At 45.3% G+C, this 27,757-nt stretch overlaps 1 protein-coding gene across 1 annotated transcript in view; it reads right to left on the reverse strand.

The window, feature by feature from the left end:
• The window catches only part of LOC122800363 (mediator of RNA polymerase II transcription subunit 15-like), an 886,273-nt gene that overhangs the window by 495,783 nt on the left and 362,733 nt on the right, over window positions 1-27,757 (reverse strand). The window contains exon 5 of the mRNA XM_044069812.1: window positions 17,162-17,344. Coding sequence (XP_043925747.1) covers window positions 17,162-17,344 — 183 coding nt within the window. The remainder of the gene's footprint in view (window positions 1-17,161; window positions 17,345-27,757) is intronic.

Here is a 27,757-nt window from a genome sequence, read left to right on the forward strand (position 1 = left end):
CCCACAGAGCTATGGCTAGAGAGAGTACGAGTGGGTTCCCCCCTGCTTGTTTATGTACCACATAACTGTGGTGTTGTCTGTCTTCACCAATAGTTGTCCTGGAAGAATACGGTCTTTGAAGGCTGTCAGAGCATTCTGTACAGCTAACATTTCTTTTTGACTGATATGCAGGTGCATCTGCCTTGGGTTCCATTTGCCCTGAATGCACTGCCCTGCCATGTGAGCCCCCCATGCATAGTCTGATGCGTCTGTTGTTAAGGTTTGGGTGGCAGGGAGTAGAGTGAAAGGGAGTCCCTTGTTGTGGTAGCAGGCCTTTGCCACCAGACGAACTCTGTCTTTATACAAGGAATGATAGAAATCATTGTTTCCAGGTCCTGAGAATGTTGACACCATAGGCTTTTTAGATACCACTGGAGCTTCCTCATATGCAGTCTCGCATATGGAATTAGTAGAATGAAAGAGGCCATAAACTTTAGAGGTTGCAGTATTTTCCTTGCAGATAGCTGGGGTTTTGTGGTCAATAGTTTGAAGTAGGTTGTCAAACAAACTTGTTTCTCCCGAGTGAGGAATGCCATCTGGGAAGTTGTGTTCAGGCTTGCTCCCAGGAATACAATCTGTTGGAAGGGTACTAGGTGAGATTTCTTTTCGTTGATGATGTACCCCAGTAAGGTTAGAAGTTTCTTTACGAATGTCAGGTGTTGTAATAGCAAGTCCTGGCTTTCTACCAGAATCAGACAATCGTCCAAGTATGGGTAAATCTGAATATTTTTCTGCCTGCAAAATGCAATGGCTGGAGCAGTGTGAACACCCTAGGCACAGCAGATGAGCCAAAGGGAAGTGCAGAGAACTGAAAGTGCATGGAGCCGGCCCTGAAACGTACGTATTGTCTGCAGGATCCTCTTATTGGGATGTGCAGGTAAGCTTCCTTTAAGTTTAGGGTTGCCAGCCAGGCATCCTTGGCTAGCATAGGAAGAAGCTGTTGAAGAGTTAGCATTTTGAATTTTGGAACCACCAGAAAGGTGTTGAGAATAGAGAGGTCCAGGATAGGACGCCAGGAGTCGTCTTTTCTGGGTACCAGAAAAAGTCTTGAATAAAAACCTTGCCCCCTTTGTTCTGCTGGGACAGGCTGAATAGCCCTGATACTGAGAAGAGAGAGAACCTGCTGTTGGGCCCTCACCCATTGATTTGGGGGTAGGTCTGGCCAACCATTTGGGGTTGGTAGTGTGTGGAAGTGGAATCTGTATCCGTGGGAAACTATGTTCAGAACCCACTTGTCCTGGGTAATGAGTTCCCAGTTTTTTGCATGCAGGGCGATCTTTCCTCCTAAGGGAGCAGGTAGTTGAGCAGGGCTTGGAAGGTTTAAGGTTAAGTCATTGTGCCATTTTTCCGTAGGGGGTGGCTTACTACTCACTGCTTTGGAAGTGGGAGCCCCCACTGCTTATATCTGTGCGTAGTCTGAAACTATAGCCTAGGTGGTCTGCTGTTCCTGGGTTTGGACTGAGAAGGCCTGGAAGGGACTGGAAAGGACCAGTTCTTTGAAGGCCAATGCCTACTGAATCTGGGAGGCTGTACTTGTAGGAAATCTTTAACAGTTTGTATAGATTTAGCTTTTTCCTCCATCCTTTTGAGGACTTCTTCTGGTTTGTTGCCAAAAAGGCGGTCTTGGTTTAAGGAAGCATCCAGTAATTTAGCTTTAACATGATCTGGCAAGTTTTGTTCCTTAAGCCACGCATGCCTTCTAAGTACAGACCCAGTGACAGCAGCCCTGCAAGATGCTTCTAAAGCATCAAAACCACACTGCAAAGTATGTTTACCAACTTGTTCTACAGAATGCATTAAATCTTGCAATTCTTTCTGTTCAGTACGGTCAAGAATCAACATCATTTTATGTCCAAGCAGTCTCATAATATGCTCCTGATACTTTAACATATGAAACTGGCAATTTAAAGCCCTAATGGCCAAAGTAGCAGAAGTATATACCTTCTTACCCAATCTGTCCAAGGCTCTAGAATCTCTATCAGAAGGGGTAGGATTTTTGGCAGCAGTAGCCTTAATGCCTTTTGGTCCTTGGGAAATGGTCTCTGGATCCGCAGGATTCTTGAAGAGGAACTTGTGAGAGTCCGGTACTCTGTAGTACCCGTCAGGTTTTCTGGGAGCTGGAGGTAGTGTCTGGGGTAAGGCTAGATTCCAAGAAAGCATCATCTACAATGTCCAGAATAGGAGGAATAGCTAAAGGCCTGCGTTGAGGTAGGAAGAATTCCCCAAGTCTCTTTTTGGACTCAGAATAATCCTGGCTTTCCAAGCGGAAATGGAGTATGCAAGGTTACACCAAAAGAAAAATCTTCTGGAGGGGAAGCAGAGGGAATGGAATCCTCTGCATCAGAATCCTCATAAGTAGATAAGGGTACATCCTGGTAATCAGAAGGAGCAGAAATATCAGATTCCTGACCAGAAGAATCAGAAAGAAAATCAGTTCAAGGTCTCTCAGAGGGGGAAGGCTGGCCTCCTCTAATTAAGGTAATAAGGTCTTCAGCCATTCTAAGCATTTGTTTTTGAGGCATATGGGCCTGAGCCTGCGGTTTGGTCGTCAGTTTTCTAGGCGTAGTGCGAGTTTTTGGCCTGGATGAAAACAATGGCATCTGTTTAATATGAATGTCTGTAGGCCTGAATACACCCTCAGAAGCCAGTGCCTGCACAGCGGCTGCGGAGCACTCCAACGTAGAGACATCCACAGGTTCCATAGTCAAAGAAGCATCTTGCGGCATACTGGACTCCGAATCGGTCTCAGTAGAGGCCTGCGATTCTGAAGTAGCAAGCATCAGGGGCTGCGAAAGCACCTCACTGAGTACCGGCGGACTGGTGACTAGTTTAACGGAAGTGTCATCGGCAGTTTTGGACCTATGTGGTCTGTCTCTGTCTTTATCCTTGCATTTTTTCGGAAGATCGGTAGTCAGATGGCTTAATGAAGCCATTTCGGAGTACACAGACCAAGTAAGAAAGTAATCGGCTGCAAAAATAGCCCAACAATGAGTATTTCGGCTGTTGAACAAGGCACAAAACCGACAGTGTGGGATGCCGTGGTCTGGGCCTTAACAGGGAATGCAGTAAGAATGCAAATCTCTATGAGGTATTTGCTTTCCACACTAAGACAATTGTTAACTTTTACTGACATCGGTTAGAGCAAGAAAAAGGATCCCCAACGGGGTACTTATCTTTTTTTGAAGACTTCGGGTCTGAAACTCAAAAATGAAAATTTCAGGAGTCGGACATCCGGCACTTGCGAACTGCTTCTGCTTTGGGCACCGCACGGCAAGAAAGACTGATGTAATGGCGTCGGCTGCATGTTTTATACCCCTGACGACCTAACGTCAAGGAAGAAGCGACAGCATCCGATACAGAAATCCGAAGACTCTGGTACTCAGGCCGGCTGAGGGCTACCTGAAGGCACATAACCCAAATGTGATGACTGCAACAGTGAAACACGAAGAACATCGCCACTGCCAATCATGAGCGGTCAGGTGATCCGCTGTGGCAACCCCTAACCAGGAAAAGCCGAACGAAGTCGTCAATTGTGACACCTAGAAGTTTAGTCTAGCTAATGAGTTCAATCTTGGTTCCACTGGAAGACAGGATTGTGAGAGGGGACTGACCTAGTTTGATTATTTTGCTTCTGAAGACTACAATCTTAGTTTTGTTTGGGTTAAGTATGAGTTGATGTTCTGAGAGGTATGTTTTTGTGGCCTGAATGGAGGACTGCATTTTTATTTGAAGTTTTTGTGGTGAGGTGGCTGAGCATACAAGTCTGGAGTCATCAGCGTACTGGACAATGTGTGCCAGTTGAGTTGCTGAGCTTGTTAGTAAATCATGGTAAAGCAGAGGGGATCAAGAATGGAACCCTGGGGTACACCTACTGATATGGGGAGTAGGGGGGAGAGACAGTTTGCCCATTTGGTTGCCTGCTGGCGATGGAAAAGATAACTATGGAACCAGATTAGGGATGCAGTAGTGAGGCCATAGGATGTGAGTTTGTCTAGAAGTAGTTGGTGAGAAACAGTGTCAAAGGCTTTAGACATATCGAGAAAGATGTAAGAGACAGACTGACCTTTATTAAGGAGATGATTAATGGTGTTGGTGAAAGATATTAGAGCTGTGCTAGTACTATGTGCAGGTTGTGACTAAGGATGTGGTGAAGGAGCTGGTTGTGGATGCATTTTTCAAATATTTTTTTTTTGGGGGGGTGGCTACGGGTCGGTAATTTGTTAGTTTCCTGGAGGGTCCACCTTAGTGGAAGGCAATGATATGGGATACTTTCCAGAGAAGAGGATGTATTGTTCTGTAATGGAATGATTGATCAAGATGGATTTTGGGTAGGCAATAGAAGGTGCAGCAATCTTTAGAAATTAGTTACGGAGTTGGTCAACAGCAAGATAGAGTTTTAGCTTGGTTAGGAGTTTTTTTTACGTAGCTGGTTTTAACAGTATTAAAAGTGAGGGGGTTAGGGTTGTCTGGGGTAGGAGTGAGAAGGGTAAGTGGCTGGATGGTCTGAGTGCCCAGCAGGGTGGTTATAGACCTAATAAAATGGGAACTGAATTGAGTGGCTATAGGGTCGTGTTGTTGGAAGAGACAGGCACAGGGGTTGGGGTATGACCGGGGCTAATCTCTTCTCTGTTTTATCAGATTTTGAGGAAGGAGACTTTTGAGATTTAGAAGAACCTGGACCTTTCTTGAATAGCCTCTGAGAAGTTGTTTGTTGATGTACCACATCACTGTGGTGTTGTCTGTTTTGATCAAGAGAGCCCCTGGAGAGAGAAGGGGTTTGAAAGCCATCAAGGCCTGCTGCACAGCCATTATCTTTTTTAGACTGATGTGCAGAGGGAGTTGCTGGGGATTCCATTGGTCCTGTATGCACCTGCCGTCCAGGTGTGCCCCCCAAGCATAAGCTGATGCATCTGTGGTGAAGGTCTGGGCGGCGGGGTGTGGGGAGAAGGGCAGTCCCTTGTTGTGGAAGCAGGCTGTTGCCCACCAAAGAAATTCCTTCCTCAGGCAAGGAATAATAGGTAAACGAGTTTCCAGATCTTGAGAGTGTTGACACCAAAGGCTCTTTAGGTACCACTGAGGTTTCCTCATATGCAGTCTGACATACTGAATAAGGAGTATGCAAGATGCCATGAATCCCAGGGCTTGCAGGATTTCCCTTGCAAAAAGCTGGGGCCTGGCGGCCAGTTGAGAGAAGTAAGTTGATAGGAAACTTTGCTTCTCTGTTGTTAGGCATGCCATCTGGGATGCTGTGTCCAGACTTGCTCCCAGGAAGATTATCCTTTGGTGGGTACCTGTTTAGATTTCTTTTCGTTAATTGTGTACCCTAAGTAAGTTAGTAGGTCCTTTACAAAGGCCAGGTCTTTGAGCAGCTTTTCCTGGCTGTCTGCCTGAATAAGGCAGTCGTCTAAGTAGGGGTAAATTTGAATGTTTCTTTGTCTGCAAAAAGCAATGGCCAGACCCAGGCATTTTGTGAAAACTCTGGGAGCAGTAAATAAGTCAAAGGGAAAAGTAGAGAACTGAGTGTTGAGATCCTGCCCTAAAACCAATATATTTTTTGCAGGACTCCCTGATGGGAATGTGGAGCTAGGCCTCTTTTAGGTCCAGGGTGGCTAGCCACGTGTCCCTGGAGAGCATGGGTAGCAGTTGCTGGAGGGTGAGCATTTTGAATTTTGGGATCACCAGGAAGGTGTTTAGAATGGATAGACAGAGGATGGGGCAACCAGGTGCCCTCTTTCCTGGGTACCAGAAAAAGTCTGGAGTAGAAGCCTTGGCCTACCTGCTCTGCAGGAACATGTTCTACTGCTCCCAAGGAGAGCAGGGTATGGATTTGCTTTTGAGCCTCCACCCACTGATTTGGTGACAGATCTGGGAACCCTTTTAGGGTTGAGAAGGGTGTGGAAGGAGACTTTTCACCCCGAAACACAATGTTCAGAACCCATTGGTCCTTGGTAATGGTGGCCCAGGTGTTTTGAGTGACAAGAGAGTTTTCCTCCTAGGGGTATGTGATGTTGGGCAGAGGGCGAGTCATTGCGAGTTCTTACCATAAGGGGGTGGATTACAATTCCCTGGTTTTGAAGTGGAGGCAGTCCACTGCTTAAGATCTCTGCAACCCTTGGGACTGCTGTCTTGGAGGTCTATTTCCAAGGGGCCTAGATTGGCCCTGTTTACTATGTGCAGGAAAGGACCAGTGCTTGGAAGGAAAATGCCTGCTGAACCTAGGAGGCTGTACCTGTAAGAAATCTTTAACGATCTGCATAGATTTTGCTTTTTCTTCCATCTTCTTTAACACCTCTTCTGCTTTAGTACCAAATAAGTTATCTTTGTGCAAGCAAGGGTGCATCCAACAATTTTGATTTGACATGGTCTGGGCAGGGGTTGCTCCTTAAGCCATGCATGTCTTCTAATGACAGATCCAGTGACTGCTGCCCTGCAAGAAGCTTCTAGGACGTCAAAACTGCAGTCCAAAGTGTGTTTAGTTACTTGACCAGCAGAGTGCATTAACTCCTGTAAATCTTTAGATTCTGCCCATGCAGGAAAAGCAGGATTTTTTTTGTTTAAGGACTTCCAGGGTATGCTGCTGATACTTAAGCATATGGAAATGACAATTTAGTGCCCTGATAGCAAGAGTAGCTGAGGTGTATACTTTTTTACCCACTCTGTCCAGTGCTCTGGAATCCCTGTCTAAGGGGGTGGGATTCTTAGCTGAAATAGCTTTAACCCCTTTTGGGCCTTGAGTAATGACCTCAGGGTTCGCTGCTGGGTTTTTAAAAAGATATGTGTGAGAGTCAGGGACTCTGTAGTACCTGTCCGGTTTTCTGGGAGCTGAAGGGAGGCTGTCTGGAGTCTAGCTGGATTCAAGTAAGACATCATCCACCACATCTAGGACTGGGGGATGGCTAAAGGTCTGTGCTGTGGAAAGTCCAGGAATTCTCTGCCTCTCTCTTTAGACTGCGGGTAGTCTTGACTCTCCCCATTTGAAATGCTCCCTTAAAGTATGCAGGGTTTCCCCAAAGGAAAAATCCTCCGGGGGAGAGGCTGAAAGAATAGATTCCTCTGCATCAGAATCCTCATATGTATGTCTTCATAGTCAGATGCATTGGATTCATCCGATTCTTGTTCAGACAAAACTGATGGAGACAAATCTCTTTCTTTTTGAGGGAGTGGCTTGGCTTCCCCTAATCAGCATGATAAGGTCCTCTGCCATTTTAAGCATTTGTGACTGAGGCAAAAGGCTGATGGTCTGTTTCTTGGGGGTGGTTCGACCCTTGGGCCTAAGGAACTCTGTTATTTTTGAAAGAATGGTAGCTGTGAAAGAAGACATCAGTTTAAGTGTGGATTAGGTGTTGCGAAGGATTTCCTCGGAAGCCGGTGCCTGCACAGCAGGTCCGGATCCATCCAAGGTAGAGACGACTGCAGGATCCTTACACGAAGAAGGGTTCTGCGGCATACCAGACTCCGAAAGGGTCTCGGTAGCGGCCTGCAAATTAACTGAAGCGGGCATCAGGGGCTGCGAAAGCAACTCACTGAATTCCGGAGGACTGACTACCAGCTTTGCGGTAGCATCATCGGAAGATTTGTTCCTGTGAGGTCTGTCTCTGTATTTATCTTTACGTTTTTTTGGAAGATCTGCTGTCGGATGACTTACCGAAGCCATATCAGAATTCAAGGACTGTAATCAGAAATATCTGGCTACAATAAGGGCCCGACGAAGAATAGTTCTGGCGTTAAAGCACAGGATCGACAACAAGGCACGTCGTGGTCTGGGCTAGACAAGTGACTTAGTAAGAGTGGAAGTCCCAGTGTGGTATTTGCTTTCCACAGGCAAGGCAATTATTAACTTTTTCTGACATCGGTTAAGTGCAGGAAAAAAGGATCCCCAATGGGTTACTTAGCTTTCAAAGACCAACTTCAATTCAGCAACAAAACTCAGGTAGCAGCAGACTGGCACTCGTGCGAACTGCTTCGGTTTCAGGCTCCACGGCAAGAAAGACTGCTGTAATGGCATCAGCTGCCATCCTTTATACCACTGACTACCGGATGTCCTCAAGCGACAGCAACAGACGCAGAAATACTAAGTCTCTGGTATTCAGGCCAGCTGAGGGCTACCCTGGCAGGGATAACCCAAATGTGGTGACTGCAACAGTGAAAAACGAAGAACATCTACAGATCTAAACAGACCATTTTGTTTGCATTCAAAAAAAATCTACACATCAAAATAAATGTAACTTGCTACTGTTAACATGTTCCTAATGCCTGAGTAGATTATACAATGCAATTACACTTGTATTCAATAGTGTCACATAACTGAAATGAGTCAACCATCATCCCCCACCATTTTCTGCTTTCATAAAATTTAAATGATTCATTGTGGAAGTTCACACACTGTTTTCCTTTCATCACTAATCAGATGAAAACATATCTTTCAGGCTTTCTAGAACAATTTTGCCCAATACCATCATCACAAACTTAAAGAAAGGTCCTGCAGTGTATGAATCGGTGAGAAAATTAATTAACTATTAGGTTTCATTGCATCATTCTTATCTAATACCATGTCACATAGACTATATTATTAAATTTAATTTTTATATCGTAAAGTTTAAGTGATGGCAACTGCCAATTTCCTAGTAAGGTTCATAGGTGTGTACTAGGCTAATGGCCCTGGAGCCTTTACAAGCCTAGCCCATAGGATTACCTTGGCATCGTGCCACCCAACCTTAGTTCCCAGTGCCTCTGTCGAGTAAAGCCACTGGAGTGATCCCCAGGGCGAATTTTCTATTTCCCATCCACTCATCAAGATTTCTCTTGAAGAGGGCCCGTGAGGTGCTCTGCTTAACATGTATGGGAAAGTCTATTCCATAGCATGGGCAGTCTCTGGGTTATGAATCTGTCCCTCTAGCATGTTCAGTTGATTGTGGTAATGAGGTAGAGGTCTCGTGAGTGTGTGGTGCGGAAGGATTTGGATTTCTTTAGATGTAGCATTTCTAACGGAGCTGGGTCAGACATGGCTTTGTAACTCAAGCAGAGATCGCATCTAAGTAGGCAATATGAGACAGAGAATAGTTGGAGTTTTTGAGTCTGTCCATATAGGACAAGTGTTTAAGGCCTACGATCCTCTTTGTGAGGTACTTTTCTGGCCTCACCAGTTATTGCAGGTGTCTAGTGAGGTACATGCCAAATGGGGGCATTGTACTCTATGACTGGCCTAATGAGGGAAGAGCAAAGCGAGACAATGACCTCTTTCTTCCTGGATGCAAAACCCTTAGTAATGAGATGTGCCGCACAGAAGGACTTTCTGATCACAATAGAAGGACTTTCTGACCACAGTAAGAATGTGGTGGTCAAAAGAGAGGTTGCTGTCAACCTGTGTTCTCAGATCTCTTACAACACCTTCTGTGTTCAGCGGACTACCATCAATGTGGTAATTCAAGGGAAATGGGTTTTTCCCCAAGGGGGATGATGACATTTTTTGGCATTGAGCTTAAGGCCATGGTTCTGACACCAGTCCTTTGTCTCAGTGAGGCCTTTCTGTAAGATGTCAACATCACTTGGGGAGTTGATAGCTCCCAACTTGCAACAGTCTGCTAACTTTGTCAGCCAGAGTCCCTTCGTGTTGGCCTGGACTTCACAGAAGTAGATACCAAACAGGAGAGAACCCAGGACCAAACCCTGTGGGAATCCACTCGTGACTGGTCTGCAGTCTGACTTGGAGTCAACTACTTTCACACTGTGGGTTCTATCTGTGAGCCAGTTTGCAACCCACCAATCGATATATGGGTTGATGCCTAGTTTAATGAGTTTTTCTATGATTCCTGAGTGGGGAATGGTATCAAAGGCCTTGGCCAGATCAAGGCAGGCTTCAACAAATTAGAAGTTATGTACCTACCATAACGTTCCATGTTAGTTGTCTTCTCTCGCCTTCTTTCTTGCTGGATGGGTTCGGAGCTGATCCTCGGCTCTGACTCGGCACTTGCTAAGCTCGAGAGCTAATTTTACCAGCTCGAGGCAACCCTATATCCCATGATGCAAGGCGGAGATTACTCAGATCTCGTTTGGTAGCTAAAGAAATAGCAGTATTTTCTTCCAACTTAGGAGGAAGAAATAAAAATACTAAATAACATCATAACCCTCTAGAAAGGATCCACATAATCTAGTGACACTAGGAGTTGAACAGCTAGAAAAGGTAATAACCTCTTAGTAGAAGGTGTATAATCTTCTCGCTCTGACCAGCCTAGGGGAAGGAGGGACGAAGAAAGAAGGCGAGAGAAGACAACTAACATGGAACGTTATGGTAGGTACATAACTTCTAAATGTTAAGTTGTCAATCTCGCCTTCATTCTTGCTGGATGGGACCGCGTCCCTAGCACCTCTATCCTGGGTGGCTCAATGGAACAGACTCTTGAGAATGGTGGAACCAAAATTTGCTCCGTCTCTGGAGACCAAATCTAATTTGTAATGTGAGACAAAGGTATGAGGAGAGGCCCATGTGGCTGCTGCACAAATAGTGCCTATTGGAAGTCTAGCTTGAAAAGCTATAGATGTAGCTAGAGTTCTGGTAGAATGGGCTTTTGGGTTAGAAACCAACTCTTTGCCTCTGAGCTGATAAATGTAAGTGATCACGGAAGACAGCCACCTAGATAAAGTTACCTTAGAAACTGGAAGGCCTTTCCTGTTCTCTGCATAGGATAGAAAAAGTTGATCAGATTTCCTAAAAATTTTTGTCTTATCCAGATAATATCTCAGCTGACTGTGAACATCGAGATAATGTAACTTTTGTTCAGCTCTATCAGAATAATTCGGGAAAAATACTAGACCATCAATGGACTGATTTAGGTTAGTCTGAGATGCCACCTTTGGTAAGAAAGAAGGATTAGTTCTTAGGGATACCCTATCTTTGTGGAATATTAGATAGGGAGGGCGAACACAGAGAGCATGAAGCTCAGATACTCTCCTGGCAGATGTAATGGCAACTAGAAAAAGTGTCTTCCAAGAAAGCAATTTCAAGGAACAGGCAGATGCAGGTTTGAACGGGGGAAGAATCAAGGATGTTAAATCTAAATTTAGATCCCACTGTGGTGGGGGGTCTCTAATAGGAGGTTTCAATAAAAAGATACCTCGAAGGAATGCCTTGCAAAGTTTATGTGACATAATGTTGTGGTCCAAAAAGCCTATATGAAAATTTGAAATGGCTGCCAGTTGAACTTTCACTGTGGAAGAAGAGGATCCTGAATTAAAAATGTCAGCTAGGAAGTCCAACACCGAATGAATTGGAGCAGTATAGGGGTCTATGTTCCTAGCTTTTGCCCAGAAAGAGAAACGTCGCCATTTACTAGTGTAGATCTTTCTGGTAGAAGATTTTAGGGAAGCTACTATGATATCCCGTACAGGATTAGAAATCATAGGAAGCCTGGCTAAGGATGGAAGTGGAGCAACCAAGCAGTGAGGCTGAGAGAAGGTATGGATTGGTGCAGTTGACCCGACTGGTGGGTCAGAAGATCTGCAACTGGGTCCAGATGCCATGGCTGTACCAAGAGGTAATGATGTAGGAACGAAAACCAAATCTGTCGTGGCCAATAAGGGGCAATGAGAATCAACTTGGCTCTCAAGGCGGTTGCTTTCTGAATTAGCTGAGGTATCAGCGGAAAGGGGGGAAAGGCATAAAGAAGTCCCCGGGGCCAATCTTGGGTTAGAGCGTCTCTGAGGGGATGGCCTGGAAGGGGGAAGAGAGAAGAAGAAGTCTGGGCATTTGCTGTTTTGAGGTGTAGCGAAAAGGTCGCAGCAAGGAAGGCCCCACTTCTGAAAAATCTCTTCCGTCACTGACTGTTTGAGAGACCACTCGTGAGGCATGAGAATAGCTCTGCTCAATCTGTCCGCTATGATGTTGGATTTCCCGGGGATGTGCGTTGCTATCAGAAACCGATGAGAGGAGATTGCCCATTGCCAAAGTCTGAGAGCCTCTCGACACAGTGGATAGGACTTGATTCCGCCCTGTTTATGTACCACACTACGGACATATTGTCCGTTTGGACTGCAATAGTTCCCAGGGGAAGAGTCTCGTTGAGGGCTTGCAATGTTAAAAGCACTGCTCTCATCTCCAGAACATTTATGTGCAGATGGTACTCGAAAGGTTGCCAAGTGCCATGGACCATTCTGCCCTGATAATGCCCACCCGATCAGAGAGGCGTCCGATGTAACCGTGGCAACCGGGGCAAGAGGAACAAATGGTCTGCCTTGATGGATTTGAGGGGACGATATCCACCAAGTCAGATGTCTTTTGCAAGTTGGAGTTACTATGATCTCGTGACGCATGGGAAGTTGTTGAAAGGACCATTGGGTGAATAGCATCCATTGTAGCAGCCGCATGTAAAAGCGAGCGAGGAGAAGAAGTGTTATGGCGGCCGCCATAAGACCCAGTACTTTCAGAGCAAATCTGGCCTGAATTTTGTTGCTGAATAGAATCACTTGGACGTGTCTTTGAATGTCCAAGATCCTTTGGTCTGTCAACCTTGCAGAAAGTTGTACAGTGTCCAAATTTGCGCCTATAAAAGTAATATATTGACAAGGCGACAAGGCAGATTTTTCGAAATTTATAGAAATTCCTAGCCCTCTGCAAGTGTGAATGGTGTAATTTCTGGCTTGAAGAAGCTGATGCCTGGTGGTGGCAGTGAGGAGCCAGTCGTCTAGATATGGAAACACCTGGAATCCTTGACATCTCAGGTGAGCCGTAACCACTGCCATGCATTTGGTGAACACTCTGGGGGCTATAGTGAGTCCAAAGGGCAGGGCTCTGAATTGGAAGTGACGGGTCCCCAGCTGAAAGCGGAGAAATCTTCTGGAGCGTCTGTGAATTTTTATGTGATAGTACGCATCCTGAAGATCTATCGAGCACATCCAATTGTCCTTGCCCAGAAAGGGCAGAATGGACTGAAGCGTGACCATCCGGAATCTTGATTTCTTTACAAACTTGTTGAGTTTGCTCAGATCTAATATTGGTCTCCAGTCCCCTGTCTTTTTTGGAACTAAAAAGAACCTTGAGTAGATTCCGGATCCTATTTGGTCCGCTGGGACTGGCTGGATGGCTCTTTACTAGCAGTTTTGATATTTCTAGTACTGCTAGTTCCCTTAGACCGGGTGGAATGTCTGGAAGGGTTCCCTTTTGTTGAATTGGGGTTTGAATAAAGGGAATTTTGTAACCCTCGGATATAATTGACTGTACCCATTTGTCTTGAGAAAGGGAAAGCCAGGCTATTGGGTATAGCGATAATTTTCCCCGACTGCCTCCTAAGGCGGACAATCGGGCAACATCTCAGGGATGCTGGAAGGGTTTGTCAGAAAGAGGCTCTCTGCTACCCTGATTCTGCAGACCCCCTCTGCCCCTAGGGCGTCTATTATTGTTACCCCTCTGCCTCTGGGGTAAACTGACTTCGTCGTCAGGCGTGACTCCTTGAGATTTGGAACCACATTTTCCCTCCCTTCTGTCCTTTGGGGTAAGGTCTAGAAGGGGTGGAGAAACGGACTCCTACGGCAGAAAGAGTCTTGCCATCTTGTTCGCATCTAGTCAAAGTGTCTTTCACTTGAGGACCGAACAAGGTCGAGCCATCAAAAGGGGAGTTTGTGAAAGATGCCTTGAAGGGGTCTGCAAAATTACAAAGCCGCATCCAGAACTGACGCCTTAAAGCCACTCCTGTGCCTGCTGCCCTACTCGCTCCATCGGCTGCATAAGAAATGAGCCGCATGGAGGAGTTAGCAATGGAGTTAAGGATTCCTAGCTGTGAGCTAATCTTATCCTGAGACCCAGCAGCTGACGGATCCTGTAAAACTTCTCCCAACTCTTTAAGAACATCTCTTTGAAGGCGGGTGAAGTGGCATAAGTAGTTCAGCGATCTCATGGCAAAAATCGCTGAAAAAAAAATCCGCTTACCGTACCTGTCCATAGTCCTAGAATCCTTATTAGGAGGATGAACAGGTACTGAAGGATCAGCTAATTCCTTCTTGGTGGCAGCAGCCACCACCATGGCATCAATTGGGACACCTTTTGTTAAGTATTGTCTATCTTGTGGGGCTGTAATAAATTTTGATGGTCTCCTGGGGGTAGGTTCCACTGAATCTGGAGCCATCCATGCCTTCCGAGCCACTACTTCCATGAGAGGGTCGAAAGGCAGAGACACCCAGGAGGTGGTGGGTCGAGATCCGAACGCCTCCAGGTATACTGACTCGTCCTCGGAGGGATTAAGGGAGGGCCAGTTCCCCCTCTGTTTAAGGATTTCAAGGATGTCTGAAAATGAGACATCCTCAGAGGAGGACCTTGGGGACCCCTCCGACTCATCCAAGTCAGTATCTGATGTAGTAGACTCAGGGGAGTCTAAATGTTTCCTCTTACATGTCCTCTTACAGAGGGGGGGGGGGGGTTCTCCCGATGGATCAGGAGAAGCCTCGGAAGAGGAAGATATTCCCAATGGGGAAACCTGAGGCGTTGGATCTCTGGGTCCGGGAGCAAGAGAGTGGGAAGAGACGTCAGCAGGCACTGTAGTGGGAGGAGCTGATGGAACTGTCCGTTGACTAAGCCCAGGGGCTAGTACACTCCTCATCACCTCGAAGGCTCCCCCATCAGAGAGACCAGAAGGTTCCCGTTCCGAAGAGATAGGAACCCCAGGCCTCACCGAGAGGGAAGGCTCAGAGGCAGATGTCGGGGCCGAGCTCACCAACGCCAAAGCTCCGAGAGGGAGAACGGGGTCGGACAAGGGTCCGATGCCACTCGCCCCCTCGGAGCCGACGAGAGAGACTAGATGCCCGGATCCCTCCAATGAAGGTCTCAAGGAGGAAATCGGAGCCGAGGACGACGGAGCCGAAAGGGGTGGTATCGGCTCAAGTCACAACGTACCGGTTCCGAGGAGCTCCGGCTCCGAGCTCTGTAAGAGAGTCGAAGGAGGAATGTTCGGTGGATGTGATATAGCTACCGTCTGTTGAGATGGGCTATGGAGTATTTGGGCCAATGCCTGAGACTTTAATAGTCTACTCACCCCTCTCTCAAGGTCGTGATCAGATAGCCTGGATGACCGAGAAGATCGGCTCTGATGGCACTGCTCCGAGAGCAAGGGTGATCTTGGAGCCGAATGAATAGATTCCACAGAAGGGGATCGAGATCTCTTTTTCGAGATCAATGGAGCCATCGGAGCCGAAGATACGTCGGCTCCAACCGGAGCCGACACTGAGTGACTAGACTTGACAGTATCGGCGCCGGATGGAGCCGATACTGATACTGGTATAGAAAGATCGGCTCCAGCCGGAGCCGATCTCGAACCTGGTGAGGAAGAACCTGAAGCCGACGGCTTGGAAGCCTGAGCCAAAGGCTTAACAGGTTTCGAGGGCTTCCCCGGCACCAACTTAGTCGGGGAGCTCTCGGGTTTTAATAAGCCCCTTAAAATGAGCTTATTTTTTCGTTCCTGCAGGACTCTTGGGCTGAAAGCATGACAGATAGCACAAGAGTCCTGCAGGTGCGAAGGTCCCAGGCAATAAACACAAGAAGTGTGACCGTCTGTCAGAGACATCTTCTGACAGCATGAGTCACACTTCTTGAAGCCTGAGACCTTAGTGTCCTTCGACATAACTGTGTCGATGAAACACTGGAAACACACTCACACAGAACACACTCAGTCCAACAATTTAATTAAATTAAACTAACAGGGATAACAGACAGTCACACACAAAAAATTCCCTGACAGGAAAAAATTTAGGGAGGGGAAGGCCTAAGGCCTAACTAGGGGTAAGGGAATATTTACTTAAAAGAAGGGAACACTGACAGGAATAGGGTTAACGTGAGTCGGTAATTAACAAAAAGTAATATTTATATGCAAAAGGTTAAAGGGGGGTAGACAAAAGTCTCTGAAAAGTTCACTTACCTAGAGCTGGTAAAAGAAGGCACCTCGTTAGCGAAGCGGCAAACGAGATCTGAGTAATCTCTGCCTTGCATCATGGGATATAGGGTTGCCTCGAGCTGGTAAAATTAGCTCTCGAGCTTAGCAAGTGCAGAGTCGGAGCCGAGGATCGGCTCCGAACCCATCCAGCAAGAATGAAGGCGAGATTGACAACTTAACATGTATTAGTTTAAACGTGTGCGCACTTATGCAACCAGCTTATTGTACGTTTTTATTTGTTATATTTTTTTCCCTAACATATTTGTTTTTCAATTGAATTGTACAGGTTATAGGTCACATTAAAGGTGGGAAATGTTCTGAAATGATTTACTGCGGACTCATTTTTTCATAGCACAAAAACCTGAAATTTTAACAGGGGTTTGCACACTTTTTATATCCACTGTATGTACCAACACAGTTATCGCTGAACAGTTTTTTTCTTGTTTTTAGTTTTATTCAGCCTGTTACCTTCCATACCAGGGCAGCTGCATATACTCACTCCCTAATGCAACACTATGAAATGTCTCCACACCCCCTTTACATGTACAGTATGGCTGCTCATGCTGCCATACCTAATGGGAGGACTTGAGACCACAAAAGGGCATTAGCAATGGGAAACGTGCTATGTAACCCTAGCAGGCTCACCAGGCAGCAATGATAACTTTACTGCTAACACAGACAAAGGGATTGCAGTTGTAGATTCCTGCAAATCTGTAAGTGGCAACAAAGATCACTGTGACAAAGGAAATAACACCCATTCATTAGTCATCATGTAAAAGCTCCAGCATTTTGCAAAGACCAACACAAAAGAACAGCTCCCATCTTCTAAAAGCTCTTGAGAGGACAGACAGATGTACACTATTAGATGACTAATAATGTTAATCTTTGAACATTCAATGTGAAAGTTAAATGACACCGCAAGCAAAGTAATCAGGCTTCAACACACTGCCAGACAAGCAAGCCAGCTCTAAAAAGCAGACTCAGCTTGCATGCAGACATTAGCAATAACTAGAATTTCTCAAATACAGACCCCGCAGAAGAATTCTGAAACTGAATTTCTTCAGTGTCACCTATAACTATTAATGAATGAAGTCCCTTCAGCAAGTAGCCAATTCACGAGTCACACACTTAAATCAAACGCTTACAGAAAATGTGCTGCACACTGCATTAGTGCTCACACTGCAGTGAGGCTGCAGTAATTCCGGACATACCATGAGGAGCCATCACCGCTGCTCCCGTCTGCTGCTGTCCCAGAAGAGTCATCTGCTGGCCCATCAGTCCGAGGCCAGTCATTCCAGGCAACGAGGGTCCGGGCAGTCGGGAGACCATTCCCGCTATACTACCCGCCCCACCTGGAGGGATGCTTGTAGTGGGCTGCAAGGCATTCAATGGATCTAAAAAAAAGAGACAGCATTATGGCCACTGTATGCAGACTATGTTTGGTGGGGGAGGGGGAAGTGGTACACAGAGTCTGCATAACATAGTCCAAAATAAAACTCTGACTATACAATGCCAACGTTTTAGAGATACCATAGTCTCGGCTGTGACTAAAATAAAATACAAAATACAAATATCTGTTTGTGTCATTATTAGTTACTTTTTCTTTCTGCAGCAATAAATACTCTCTTCATCTTCCATTATCTGTTACTGAACTTGCTACATCCACAAATTTGAATCTTAATCAGATCCAACTACTTCCCATTACACCATACTTATTCAAACCATTATATAAGCCGTACCAGCTGCTAACCCCACCATCCACCAAACACCCCACACCGCAGATTTGGGTCCATATCCAAGATGCACATATTCCAGAAATTTCATAGAAAGAGGTACTCAGTTTTCTGCTAATCACATTAGGATGCATGTTATTTTACAACCCCAAAACTAGACCATTCCCAGGGAAAATAAGCTAAGCTATTTAGAAAAGTGAAAAACAAACCTAAATTTCTTTGAATAAGGCTCTCTTCAAATGAATGCCATCATGATCAGCTCTACATTTCAACAAAGATTCAGAGGAATTAACCCTGTGTAACGGCACACATGTTTGGGGTTCTGCTTACCCCCCTGTGATGGCGCAAGCATTTGGTGATGTGCTTACGCCCATGTGACGGCACAGGCATTCAGGGTTGTGCTTACCCCCATGTGACTGCGCAGGCGTTCAGGGGTTGTATTTACCCCCATGTGATGTTGCAGGCATTCAGGGGGTGTGCTTACCCCCCGTGTGACAGCGAAGTCATTGGGGGAGTGTGCTTACCCCCTTGTGACAGCGTAGGCGTTTGGGAGGTGTTGCTTACCCCAGTGTGACAGCACAGACATTGAGGGGGTATTCTTACCTCTGTGTAACGGCGCAGGCATTCAGGGTTTATGCTTACCCCCATGTAACAGTGCAGGTGCTCAGGAGTTGTGCAAAACCCCATGTAACAGTACGGGCATTTGGGGTTGTGCTTAACTGTGTGATGGCACAGGCATTCAGGGATGGTGCTTAACCCTGTGTGATGGCGCAGCTGTTTGGTGTTGTGCTTAACCCCATGTGACGGTGCAGGTGTTTGGGGTTGTGCACGTCTGCAAAATACTTCCAGGTTGTGCTTACCCCCCCCCATGTGACTGGGTAGTAGTTTTGCGTTGCCAAATGAGACTTAAATAAGAGACTATCCCCCAAAGGAGCCTTAATGACAGATCACCCCCCCAAATAAGCCTTAAATGAGAGACCATCCCCCAAAATGAGACCTAAACAAGAGACCATCCCTCAAATAAAAGGGAAAGACATGTCAATTTCTTTACTCTTTTCCCACGCAGTTCAATGCCTTTTCCTTTAAAATCTACCATTCTCATTTTGACCACCACTACAGGGGGATACACTCTAATCTTAACCCTCTTCTATGACCTACTAATGTAAAGTCCTCAATTTCTGTTAAACCAAACCTCCTGACCAACCACATCAAACCACAGGAGTGGTTGTCAATGTCTTCCACAGGTGGTCTAGTATATACAAGCAGCAAACATAAAATGGCACCTTTGCCATATTTTGCACAATGTCATGCACTAGCATTCACAGGTTACTGAATGCCCTTCCAGACCTTTACATGCACAAGGTACAGCATTATCCCCAATTTATGTGTGCGAAATGGGCAGTGCAAATGCCCCATACTAGCACAACCATATTTATATATCCTCTTTCAGCCAACCTTGTGGGTCTCTCAATCTGAAAGTCAATACAAGCTAACCTGTGCTTAAAGTACCAGAAAAACACCCATAATACTGGGTGTAACACATACTAATTTACTAAGCGTTCAATAAAAAACAAATGTTGCAAAAGTACAACATTCACATGAACAACCACTACTGCAAACAGCTGACTGATCTAACCTTTTTAGCCATTAGGCTACAAGCAAGCACACATCTTAAGTGATAAGGTTACCTCCCACAGCAGCATTTTGTAGGACATCTTTTGCATTCTGATTATGCATAAAAAAAACTCTGCAGGATATGGTCACCCACGTCAAAGAGCTTCACAATATCAAGGGTATTTTTACCACAATTTGGTTTTCCACAGATAATCTTAAAAACAACCTGGACCAGACAAGCCAGGAAATAATTCTGTGAGGAGCGAATGCATTTCATTTAACAGTCATACACACCTCACAGCCAGCTACAGAGTACCTGTGATTCTGATCAGGAAGGCAAAGACCATTCAGAACGCAAGCAAACACTACAAACTAGAGGGGAAGCCAAACAGGAACACGGTTAGGCAAACTATCTGGAAGCAAACAGCAGAATATAGTACAAGTAGAGAGTAAAAAAAAAATACAATGTACTCACCACAACACTAAACACAACTTTTTACAGACAACAAACTGGAAGACATCTTGGTAAATGTTATATTTTTCACCAGTAATGCTCTTCTGGGGAATTCTTCCAGACAAACACTGCTCTGTCACTATAGTGGCTACTTCTTTCAGCAGAAGAAAATGTGCCCTCCACATGTCATGATACACCACTTCTCCCTTGAATGTGAGAATCACAAACACTGGCAAACCTAAATATATGCTACCTTTATAATCCGACTGGATAAAATTAGCCACACTGTAAAACAGTTGTTGCAAATCATCTGAAATGAGACAGATAAGTATAAACATGTAATTTGATGCAATAAATTCAGTACATTCAGTTTTAGAGTACATGACATGATATCTTCACGTTATCTGGAAGTGGCTTATTTATTGCACATTAAACTGTGGACAGAACACAAAGCAAGAGTGAATTAGTCCAAGAAGATACAGGACTTCATCAAAGATGGGTGAAGCATCACATTCCCTATTTAAATGTTAAAAGGGCACATATCACAGTGCCAGTGTTCTTTTTATATAAATACCAAGGAGAACAGCGACAGCTTCCTCATTTTCTAAAAGAGAATGGACAAAATAGAAGTAGAGCAAAAGTATAATGGTAACCTTTTTACCTTCTAGGTGATTCTAACTCTAATAATGACTGAAGTAAATATACAAACAGTACACATTACTTACAAGTGGCCCTACTGCAGCAGTTATTGGAGTAGAGAGAGAATGCCTAGAGTACGACCAAGGGGACTTGAATTTGTTGAACACCTCGAGTGCCTGGTTGGAGCTGCTGTGGAGGAGATGAACAAAAGGCTTAAGTAAGCCTTCTTGCCTCTCTTTGGGAGATGGGAATGGAGCATAATCATGAGCACACACTCTGAGGTAGAATTCCAAGTGGAGATTGGGAATCGCAGGGAACTGCCTATCTAAAATGGAGGAACAGGGTCAACTAATCACATTACAAGGATGACCTAGTTAGGTTCAATTTCATAGGTAAATACTGCGTTATCAGTCTACAGACCACTACAAGCCTAGACAACAGAGATCAAAATCAAAACATGTACCTTGCAGCTGTGAGGTAAAGACCTCAGCCATTACATCAGTCCCTAACATGGGGCTCCCTCATATCCAGTCAACCACCTAGATGCGAGGGAGCATGGACAATCATTCACTCTAAAAACAGAAAACTCATGCCTCCACTGACTGCTGCCTCTATCAAGACCACACTCGGTCAGCTTTCACCCCAGTGATGGGGACTAAACAGGCCAAATAACTAATCAATGGAAGGAGAAAAAAAAATCAGCAACTAGCAGAAATACATATCAAAATGCAAGCAGTCAGCACACAAGTACTTTACAGTGTGAAAAAATGCTCAGTTTAGTTAGAACTGTGTTGGAGAAGAACTGATCATGCCAATACCAACAAAGTACAGTTGTGTACCTACCATAAATGTAGATGTTCGAGTGTATTCACTGTTGCAGTCATTACTCTTGGGTTATCCTGCTGGCAGGCTACCCTCAGTCGGCCAGAATTCCAAAGTCTAGGTCCGGCGTCGGTTGCTGTCGCCTCTTCCCTGACGTCCGAGCGCCAGGGGTATAAAAGATGCAGCTGACGCGATTTTCTTCAGTTTTTCTTGCCCCAGATGTCAGGTGCCCCAAATAGGTAGGCTGAAAAATATACCAATAAGAAATGCATGCACATAAATAACATTTCCCTCATCTATAAGCAAATACACCAAAAAGGTAGAGAAAGTACAGTTTTATACCTACCATAAATGTAGATGTTCGAGTGTTCACACTGCTGCAGTCATCACACTTGAGTTATCCTGCCGTCACGCGGTCCCTGCAGTCGGCCAGAGTTCCAAAGTCTTGGTCTGGCGTTGGTTGCTGTCACTTCTTCCCTGACGTCAGTGCGCCAGGGGTATAAAAGAGGCATCCAAAGCCATTTTCTTCAGTTTTTCTTGCCCCAAATGTCAGGTGCCCCCCAAGTAGGTAGGCAATACATATTGCTAATAAAACATATAAAAGGAATAAAAGGAATACCTTCAGTTACAAGCAAATACACCACAAAGGTTGTACAGGATAGAAAGGTATAGAAAGGTTCAAGCTATGTCAGAGAGGATGGAGGGAGGGCAACCTGGACTGCAGCAATGTGAACACTCGAACATCTACATTTATGGTAGGTACAAAACTGTACTATGTTCATCGTGTTACACTGCTGCAGTCATCACACTTGGGTTGAATCCCAAAGCTAAGGATGGGCGGTGGAACTAAACAGGGTTTGGAGAAGCTAGTAGGCCCTGCAGAACTGCAGTGGCAAAGCCAGCTCTGGTTTTAGAGTATAGAGATAAGTGATGGTGCTTGGTGAAGGTGTGCACTGAACTCCAAGTTGCAGCCTCCAAAATATCCTTGGTTGGTACCCCTCTGAGGAAGGCTGTTGATGTTGCTATAGCCCTGGTGGAATGGGGCCTAATGTTACCAGGTACAGGTTTCCCATGGTGTGTGTAGCAGAAACGGATACAATGTCCTATCCATTTTTAAATGGTCTGTTTTGAGATGGCCTTTCCTTGTGATCCTGCAGCATAGAATACAAAGAGCTGGTCAGATTTTCTGAAAGCCTTAGTTTTATCCAAGTAGTAACGTAATTGTCTGTGAATGTCCAAAGAGTGTAGGAGCCTTTCCCCTTTGTTCTGGGGGTTTGGATAAAAGGTGGGCAAATGAATGGTTTGGTTTAGGACCACACTGGATACCACCTTTGGCATAAAGGAAGGGTTAGTTCGTAAAGCGACTCTCTTGATGAAAAATGATTAAAGGCTCCACTGCCATTAGGGCCTGTAGCTCTGAGACTCTTTGTGCTGAAGTTATTGCTAACAGCAGGGCAGTTTTCCATGATAAAAACTGTAAATCAGCTGTAAAAGCTGGTTCAAAGGGCGGTAGTGTAAGTTTTTCCAAAACAAAGTTGAGATCCCAAGTTGGTGTTGGTGCTCTCCGAGGCGGTCTTATGTTCTTAGCTCCTCTGTGGAACTGTCTTAGTAATGGATGTGAAAATATAGGCGGATCTGTGTTGTATTGAGCTGAAATAGCTGAGGCATGGATCTTAATAGATGAAAAGGAAAGTCCTTTGTGCAACATCTCAGTTAAATATTGTAGAATCTGAGGAATATTTGGGACAAGGGGATTTTGGCCTTTAGCCTGTTTCCAGGCGCAGAATCTTTTCTCCTGGCCTCCAGAATGACATCCATAACAGCTTTAGAGAGAAGTGTTGACTGGTTGTTTAGGTAATTTGCCATGCAGCCAGATTTAAAGTCTTGAGCTGGCTGTGTAGAATCTGATGGTTTTGCTGAGTGAGCAGGTGAGGAATCTGAGGTAAAATCCATGGTGGGCCTTCAGCCATGTTCCTTAGTATTGGATACCAGTGTTGGAGTGGACAGTCTAGAGCAATGAGTATCATTTGTGGCCTCTCTAATCTGGCTTTCAGCAGCATCTTTGCCAGAAGAGGCAGTGGAGGAAAGGCATACACTGTTAATGTTTTCCAACTGAATGAGAGGGCGTCCACTTTCCAAGCTAGTGTGTGGTATGTACTTGTGCAAAATTTCTGTAGTTGGTAGTTTTGGGGGGAGGCAAACAGATCTATGTCTGGGCTCCCCTATTTTTGAGTTATCATTGCGAATACTTGTGGGTCTAGTTTCCACTCGTAAGGATCTATGATGTTTCTGCTTAGATAGTCTGCCAATGTGTTTTTCTTTCCTGGCAGGAATTGTGGTTGTAGTTGAACTTGGTAGGTCAGTGCTGTGTTCCACGAGGTCATTGCTTGCCTGCATAGGGGGTAGGAATGTGCGCCCCCTTGCTTGTTTATGTACCACATCACTGTGGTGTTGTCCGTCTTTATTAGTTGTCCTGGATGTAGGTGGTCCTTGGAAGCTGTTAGGGCATTTTGTACAGCTAGCATCTCTTTTTGATTGATATGTAGATGCCTTTGATCTACAGACCATTTGCCCTGAATACACTGTCCTGCCATGTGTGCTCCCCATGCATAATCCGATGCATCTGTTGTTACAGTTTGCCTGGCTGTGGGTAAGGTAAAAGGCTGACCCTTGTTGAGGTGACATGCCTGAGCCCACCATAGAAACTCCTGTTGAAGGCAGGGAATGAGTGGTATTATTGTTTCCAAGCTGTGGCTGTGTTGAGTCCATACGCTTTTCAGGTACCATTGCAATTTCCTCATATGCAGTTTTGTATATGGTATTAGTAGTATGCAAGATGCCATGAATCCCAAGGCCTGCAGAATTTTTCTTGCAGGGAGTTGGGTCTTTGTTGCCATCATTTTGAAGTATTGAGTCAGTTGTCCTTGCTTGTCTGGCATGAGATAAGCCATCTGGGCCGTTGTATTTAAGCTGGCACCCAGGTATATTATGTCTTGTGAGGGCACTAGTTTTTACTTCTTTTCGTTTACTGTGTACACTAGGCAACTTAATAGGTTTTTGACAAACATCAGATGCTTTAAAAGAATGTCCTTGCTTTCTGCTTGAATAAGGCAGTCATCCAGGTATGGATATATTTGAATTCCTCTGTCTGCAGTATGCAATTACTGGTACCAGGCATTTTGTGAAGATCCTGGGCGCAGTAGATAAGCCAAAGGGCACTGCAGAGAATTGGTAATGGGTTGAACCTGCTATAAATCGGAGGTATCTTCTGCAATTTTGTCTGATAGGGACATGCAAGTATGCCTCCTTGAGGTCCAATGTTACTAGCCAAGCCTTCTTGCCCAGCATGGCAAGAAGTTGCTGTAGTGTTAGCATCTTGAATTTGGGTACTTCCAGATATGTGTTTAGAATTGACAAGTCCAGAATGGGTCTCCAGGCTTTGTCCCTTCGGGGAATTAGAAAGTCTTGAGTAAAATCCTTGTCCTTGCTCCTGTGTAGGAACCTGTTGAATGACTCTCATGTCCATGAGAACTGTAATTTGTCTTTGAGCCTCTGCCCATTGATTTGGTGGCAGGTTTGGCATTCCTTTTATCCTTGGTAAAGTGTGAAAGTGGAATATGTATCCTTGAGATACAACATTTAGGGCCCATTTGTCTTTTGTGATGATGTGCCAGTTGTCTGCAAAAAGTGCTAGTTTTCCTCCCAAGGGAGCTGCCACGAGGGATTTGATTGGCAGTCTGAGGGGTAAGTCATTGTGTTTGTCTTCTGATAGTTTGAGACCTATCTTCTCCTCCTTTCTGGGTTGTGGCACCCCATTGTCGAGGCTTGTAAGAGCCTTGCGACTGACCTCTGCCCCTTGGGTGGCTGTATTTGCCCCTCTGTGGTCTGTCAGAAGCTAGAAAAGGACCAGTTTTTGGTTGGCCAATTTCTGCTGAAACGAGGGGGTTGAACCTGTAAAAAAATCCTTGACCGTCTGCATAGATTTTGCCTTATCCTCCATTTTCTTTAAAACCTCTTCTGCTTTTACACCAAATAAAACATTCTGCTGTAAAGGTGCATCCAATAACTTTGCTTTAACAGGATCAGGTAAAGTCTGTTCTTTTAACCAAGCATGCCTACGTATGACAGACCTTGTCCCTGCTGCTCTACAAGAAGCTTCCAATTAATCAAATCCACATTGCAAAGTATGTTTTCCCACTTGTTCAGCTGCATGCAACAAATCTTGCATTTCCTTGTAACCAGGCTGCTCTGTATGTGTGATTATTTTTTGTTCTAATTGAGAAATCAAATATTGTTGATATTTCAACATGTGAAGGTGGCAATTTAAGGCCCTCATAGCTAGAGTAGCTGAGGTATATACTTTCTTTCCCCATCTGTCTAGTGCTCTAGAATCCCTTTAAGAGGGTACAGGCTTTTTAGCAATAGAGGCCTTAACCCCTTTGGGACCCTGAGAAATGGTTTCTGGGTCAGCAACAGGGCTTTTACATAGGAATTTGTGTGAGTCAGGGACTCTGTAGTATCTGTCTGGTTTGGCTGGTGCAAGAGGTAGTGAATCTGGGTTAAGGCTAGAGTCTGAATAGACATCATCCACAATGTCTAACACGGGTGGAATAGCAAGTGGTCTGTGCTGGGGTAGTAAAAGGAACTATCGGAGCCTTTTCTTACAGAGTAATCCTGGCCTTCCCAGTGGAAATGTTCCCTCATGGTATGTAAAGTTTCCCCAAAAGAGTAGTCTTCTGGGGAAGATGCTGAAGGAATAGACTCTTCAGCATCAGAGTCTTCATAAGGGGGAAAAGAGCATTCCTGTTCCTCAGAAGAATCTGAGGAAATTGAAATCTGGTCAGAGGAAGTGTAGTCCTCCTCCTGTCTAGGCCTTTTATCAGAAGGGGGATGGGAACCCCTGATTAGGGTAATTAAGTCTACAGCCATCTTAAGCATCTGCTTCTTAGGCATGGGGCCTTGTACTGGAGACTGCTGTACAGTCTTCTTTGCTTTTAAAGGAGTTTTCAGCTTTGCATAGGATTTAATAGTGAGTGTAGTCGGTCTGAAGACACCTTCTACAACTGAAGGCGTTTCAACTGCACTGGAATCTCCTTCAGCCATGGAGTCGGAAGGGCCTAAAAATAAAGGTTGTGGAGGCCTAGCAATCTCCGCTTGGGAATCGGATGCCGCCTGGAGTTCTAAATCAGCGGTCGTCAGGGGCTGCGTAGGTGCCTCACTGAAAACCGGAGAACCGGCGACTGGCCTAGCAGAGGCCTCGGAGTCTGGTTTGGGTCTCGGCTGCCTGTCCTTATCTTTGCGTTTTTTTATGCATTCCGGTCGTCGGTTGCTCCAACGGCATGGTATAATTAAATTTCCTACCAAAATAATGTCGGGCGAAATCAAACCGACGTTTAATAGTTCTTTTGTTAAACCTAGCACAGAACCGACAACCTGTGACGTCATGGTCTGGGCCTAGGCAAGGAATACAACAAGAATGAAAGTCCTTATGAGGTATTTGCTTCCCACAAGAAATGCAATTGTTAACTTTTTCTGACATCGGACTGAGGCAAGAAAAGGTTCCCCAACGAGGTACTTGGCTTTACTGAAGACTTCGGTCTGAAATTCGATTTGAAAATCTCAGGAGACGGCAGACCGGCACTTGCGAACTGCTTCTGCTTCGGGCACCGCGCGGCAAGAAAGACTGGAGAAAATGGCGTTGGATGCCTCTTTTATACCCCTGGCGCACTGACGTCAGGGAAGAAGCGACAGCAACCGACGCCGGACCAAGACATTGGAACTCTGGCCGACTGCAGGACCGCCTGACGGCAAGATAACCCAAGTGTGATGACTGCAGCAGTGTAACACGATGAACATGTGCAGGTAAGTCCCAGCAAAGAGAAGGGGGATGGAGGGTGGGTAACCTGGACTGCAACAGTGAATACACTCGAACATCTACATTTATGGTAGGTACACAACTGTACTATGTTCACTGTTGCAGTCATTACTCTTGGGTATAATCCCAAAGCTGAGGATGGGTGGCTGGGCTAAATAGGATTAGCAGAGTCTATGAGGCCCTGCAGAACTGCAGTGGGAAGCCTGCTCTGGACTTAGAGTAGAGAGGCAAGTGGTAGTGCTTTGTAAAGGTGTGCACTGATCTCCAAGTTGCAGCTTCTAAGATATCTTTGGTTGGTACTCCTCTGAGGAAGGCTGCTGAAGTGGCTGCCGCTCTGGTGGAATGAGGCCTAATGCCCTTAGGCACTGATTTGCCATGTTGAAAATAGCAGAAACGGATGCAATGGCCTATCCATTTAGAAATAGTCCGTTATGAGATAGCCTTTCCTTGTGATCCTGTAGCATATGACACTAAAAGTTGCTCAGTCTTTCTGAAAGCTTTTGTTCTATCCAAGTAGAAGCACAACTGCCTGTGTATGTCCAAAGAATGCAGAATTTTCTCACCCTTGTTCTGTGGATTTGGGTAAAAGGTAGGCAAGTGAATGGTTTGGTTGAGGGCCAACACTGGGCACCACCTTAGGCATAAATGTAAGGTTTGTCCTCAGAGAAAC

The sequence above is a fragment of the Protopterus annectens genome, chromosome 4.part0 (assembly GCF_019279795.1).
Source record: "Protopterus annectens isolate FY-2018-M chromosome 4.part0, PAN1.0, whole genome shotgun sequence".
NCBI classification, from domain to species: domain Eukaryota; kingdom Metazoa; phylum Chordata; order Ceratodontiformes; family Protopteridae; genus Protopterus; species Protopterus annectens.